General features: G+C 54.6%; 2 protein-coding genes across 2 annotated transcripts in view; both read left to right on the top strand.

The window, feature by feature from the left end:
- LOC106898204 (tripartite motif-containing protein 7-like) overlaps positions 1-1,777 on the top strand; it is a 14,641-nt gene extending 12,864 nt beyond the window's left edge. The window contains exon 4 of the mRNA XM_014959318.1: positions 1,181-1,777. Coding sequence (XP_014814804.1) covers positions 1,181-1,756 — 576 coding nt within the window. The 3' untranslated portion in view covers positions 1,757-1,777. The remainder of the gene's footprint in view (positions 1-1,180) is intronic.
- Positions 1,778-2,783: 1,006 nt separating this feature from the next.
- Positions 2,784-4,030, top strand: LOC106898203 (tripartite motif-containing protein 7-like; the record flags this gene model as incomplete). The annotated part of the gene is made up of 1 exon (XM_014959317.1): positions 2,784-4,030. A coding segment is annotated over one exon (498 nt), but the record flags the coding sequence as incomplete, so codon positions are not given.
- Between the last annotated feature and the right edge of the window lie 482 nt (positions 4,031-4,512).

The following is a 4,512-nucleotide window of genomic DNA, read 5'->3' as shown; positions in this document are numbered from 1 at the left end:
GGTCTTGGGGGGTGGGCTTCCAAGGTGATGGTCTTCTAGGGTGATGGTCTTTTAGGGTGGTGGGCTTCTAGGGTGGTGGGCTTCCAAGGTGGTGGTCTTTTGGGTGATGGTCTTCTACAGTGGTGGTCTTCTAGATGGTGGTCTTCTAGGGTGATGGTCTTCTAGGGTGGTGGGCTTCCATGGTGGTGGGCTTCCAAGGTGATGGTCTTTTAGGGTGGTGGTCTTCTAGGGTGGTGACCTTCTAGATGGTGGTCTTCTAGGGTGGTGGACCTCTAGGGTGGTGGTCTTCTAGATTGTGGTCTTTTGGGTGGTGGTCTTCTAGGGTGGTGGACCTCTAGGGTGGTGGGCTTCCAAGGTGGTGGTCTTTTGGGTGGTGGGCTTCTAGGGTGGTGGTCTTTTGGGTGGTGGGTTTCCAAGGTGGTGGTCTTCTAGGGTGGTGGGCTTCCAAGGTTGTGGTCTTTTGGGGTCATGGTCTTCCAAGGTGGTGGTCTTTTAGGGTGGTGGGCCTCCATGGTGGTGGTCTTTTGGGTGGTGGTCTTCCAGGGTGGTGGTCTTCCAAGTTGGTCGTCTTCTAGGGTGGTGGGCCTCTAGGGTGATGGTCTTCCAAGGTGATGGACCTCTAGGGTGGTGGTCTTCTAGGGTGGTGGGCTTCCAAGGTGATGGTCTTCTAGGATGGTGGACCTCTAGGGTGGTGGGCTTCCAGGTTATGGTCTTCCAAGGTGGTGGCCTTTTGGGTGATGGTCTTTTGGGTGGTGGTCTTCCAAGGTGGTGGCCTTTTGGGTGGTGGTCTTTTGGGTGGTGGTCTTCCAAGGTGATGGTCTTCTAGGGTGGTGGACCTCTAGGCTTGTAGTCTTCTAGGGTGGTGGTGGTCTTCTAGGGTGGTGGGCTTCCAAGGTGGTGGGCTTCCAAGGTTGTGGTCTTTTGGGGTCATGGTCTTCCAAGGTGGTGGTCTTTTGGGTGATGGTCTTCTAGATGGTGGGCTTCCAAGGTGGTGGTCTTCCAAGGTGGTGGTCTTCTAGATGGTGGTCTTCTAGGGTGGTGGTCTTTTAGTTGATGGTCTTCTAGGAGGAGGCATCTCCAGAACTTCAAAGAACCCCCCTTTCCTCACCACGAGAGGTTGGGGGAGGCGTGAGGGAGGTCAGGATGGGCTTGAGGAACCCATAACCACGTGTCCCTCAAGAGTTTGGACCTTCAAAATTCTTCCAACTTCCTTGTTTTTTTTTTTGGTGTCACCACCGCAGAAGACCTCACCTTGGACCCGGAGTCGGCCAATCACCTCCTCATCCTCTCCTCCGACCTGAAGAGCGTGAGGATGGGATGTCGGAAGCAGGACCTCCCCGACAACCCCAAGAGGTTCGACACCAACTCCAGGGTCTTGGCCACCACCGGGTTCCAATCGGGACGTCACTACTGGGAGGTGGAGGTGGGACCATCAGATGGTTGGGCCTTCGGGGTGGCCAAGGAGTCGGTCAGAAGAAAAGGTCTCACCCAGTTCTCCCCAGAAGAAGGCATCTGGGCCGTCCAACAAAACGGAGGACGTTATTGGGCGGTCACCTCCCCCCAACGGACGCCGTTGTGTCTGGAGGAGAAGTTGAGGAAGGTGAGGGTCTACCTGGACTACGAAGGGGAGGAGGTCTCCTTCTACGACGCCGAGAGGATGAAGCACATCTTCACCTTCCACGTGGCCTTCCAGGAGAAGGTCTTCCCCCTCTTCTCCGTCTGCTCCACCGTCACCTACATCAAGATCTGCCCTTGAGGGCATCTGGAGGACCTTCTGCTCCTCACCTGAGAAGATCTGGAGGACCTTCTCCCCACCTTAGGACCTTCTTCCCCACCTGAGAGCTTCTGGAGAACCTTCTTCCCTCAACCTTAGGACCTTCTCCCGACCTGAGAGCTTCTGGAGGACCTTCTTCCCCATCTAAGAGCTTCTGGAGGACCTTCTTCCCCATCTAAGAGCTTCTGGAGGACCTTCTTCCCCATCTAAGAGCTTCTGGAGGACCTTCTTCCCCATCTAAGAGCTTCTGGAGGACCTTCTTCCCCATCTAAGAGCTTCTGGAGGACCTTCTTCCCCATCTAAGAGCTTCTGGAGGACCTTCTTCCCCATCTAAGAGCTTCTGGAGGACCTTCTTCCCCATCTAAGAGCTTCTGGAGGACCTTCTTCCCCATCTAAGAGCTTCTGGAGGACCTTCTTCCCCATCTAAGAGCTTCTGGAGGACCTTCTTCCCCATCTAAGAGCTTCTGGAGGACCTTCTTCCCCATCTAAGAGCTTCTGGAGGACCTTCTTCCCCATCTAAGAGCTTCTGGAGGACCTTCTTCCCCATCTAAGAGCTTCTGGAGGACCTTCTTCCCCATCTAAGAGCTTCTGGAGGACCTTCTTCCCCATCTAAGAGCTTCTGGAGGACCTTCTTCCCCATCTAAGAGCTTCTGGAGGACCTTCTTCCCCATCTAAGAGCTTCTGGAGGACCTTCTTCCCCATCTAAGAGCTTCTGGAGGACCTTCTTCCCCATCTAAGAGCTTCTGGAGGACCTTCTTCCCCATCTAAGAGCTTCTGGAGAACCTTCTTCCCTCAACCTTAGGACCTTCTCCCGATCTGGAGAACCTTCTTCCCACCTTAGGACCTTCTTCCCCACCTGAGAACTTCTGGAGAACCTTCTTCCCACCTTAGGACCTTCTTCCCCATCTAAGAGCTTCTGGAGAACCTTCTTCTCCCCATCTGAGGGCTTCTGGAGGACCTTCTTCTCCCCATTTAAGAGCTTCTGGAGGACCTTCTTTCCCATCTAAGATCTTCTGGAGGACCTTCTTTCCTCATCCTCTCCTCCGACCTGAAGAGCGTGAGGATGGGATGTCGGAAGCAGGACCTCCCCGACAACCCCAAGAGGTTCGACACCAACTCCAGGGTCTTGGCCACCACCGGGTTCCAATCGGGACGTCACTACTGGGAGGTGGAGGTGGGACCATCAGATGGTTGGGCCTTCGGGGTGGCCAAGGAGTCGGTCAGAAGAAAAGGTCTCACCCAGTTCTCCCCAGAAGAAGGCATCTGGGCCGTCCAACAAAACGGAGGACGTTATTGGGCGGTCACCTCCCCCCAACGGACGCCGTTGTGTCTGGAGGAGAAGTTGAGGAAGGTGAGGGTCTACCTGGACTACGAAGGGGAGGAGGTCTCCTTCTACGACGCCGAGAGGATGAAGCACATCTTCACCTTCCACGTGGCCTTCCAGGAGAAGGTCTTCCCCCTCTTCTCCGTCTGCTCCACCGTCACCTACATCAAGATTTGCCCTTGAGGGCATCTGGAGGACCTTCTGCTCCTCAGCTGAGGGCTTCTGGAGGACCTTCTTCCCCATCTGAGAACATCTGGAGGACCTTCTTCCCACCTTAGGACCTTCTTCCCCACCTGAGAGCTTCTGGAGAACCTTCTTCCCCACCTTAGGACCTTCTTCTCCTCACCTGAGGGCTTCTGGAGGACCTTCTTCCCCACCTTAGGACCTTCTCCCCACCTGAGACCTTCTGGAGAACCTTCTTCTCCTCACCTGAGAACTTGCTGGAGGACCTTCCACCCACGTGAGAACATCTGGAGGACCTTCTTCCCCATCTAAGAGCTTCTGGAGAGCCTTCTTCCCTCAACCTTAGGACCTTCTCCCGACCTGAGAGCTTCTGGAGGACCTTCTTCTTCCCCATCTAAGAGCTTCTGGAGAAGCTTCTTCCCACCTTAGGACCTTCTTCCCCATCTAAGAGCTTCTGGAGAACCTTCTTCTCCCCATCTGAGGGCTTCTGGAGGACCTTCTTCCCCACCTTAGGACCTTCTTCCCTCCATCTAAGAGCTTCTGGAGGACCTTCTTCCCATCTAAGAGCTTCTGGAGGACCTTCTTTCCATCTGAGAGCTTCTGGAGGGCCTTCTTCCCCATCTAAGACCTTCTGGAGGACCTTCTTCCCCACCTTAGGACATTTTTCCTCACCTGAGAACATCTGGAGGACCTTCTTCCCCACCTTAGGATCTTCTCCCCACCTGAGAGCTTCTGGAGGACCTTCTTCTTCCCCACCCACCCACGTGAGAACATCTGGAGGACCTTCTTCCCCATCTAAGAGCTTCTGGAGAGCCTTCTTCCCTCAACCTTAGGACCTTCTCCCGACCTGAGAGCTTCTGGAGGACCTTCTTCTTCCCCATCTAAGAGCTTCTGGAGAAGCTTCTTCCCACCTTAGGACCTTCTTCCCCATCTAAGAGCTTCTGGAGAACCTTCTTCTCCCCATCTGAGGGCTTCTGGAGGACCTTCTTCCCCACCTTAGGACCTTCTTCCCTCCATCTAAGAGCTTCTGGAGGACCTTCTTCCCATCTAAGAGCTTCTGGAGGACCTTCTTTCCATCTGAGAGCTTCTGGAGGGCCTTCTTCCCCATCTAAGACCTTCTGGAGGACCTTCTTCCCCACCTTAGGACATTTTTCCTCACCTGAGAACATCTGGAGGACCTTCTTCCCCACCTTAGGATCTTCTCCCCACCTGAGAGCTTCTGGAGGACCTT

The sequence above is a fragment of the Calidris pugnax genome, unplaced genomic scaffold (genome assembly GCF_001431845.1).
Source record: "Calidris pugnax isolate Ruff unplaced genomic scaffold, ASM143184v1 scaffold449, whole genome shotgun sequence".
Classification (NCBI taxonomy): domain Eukaryota; kingdom Metazoa; phylum Chordata; class Aves; order Charadriiformes; family Scolopacidae; genus Calidris; species Calidris pugnax.
This window is presented reverse-complemented; position numbering and strand designations above follow the sequence as displayed.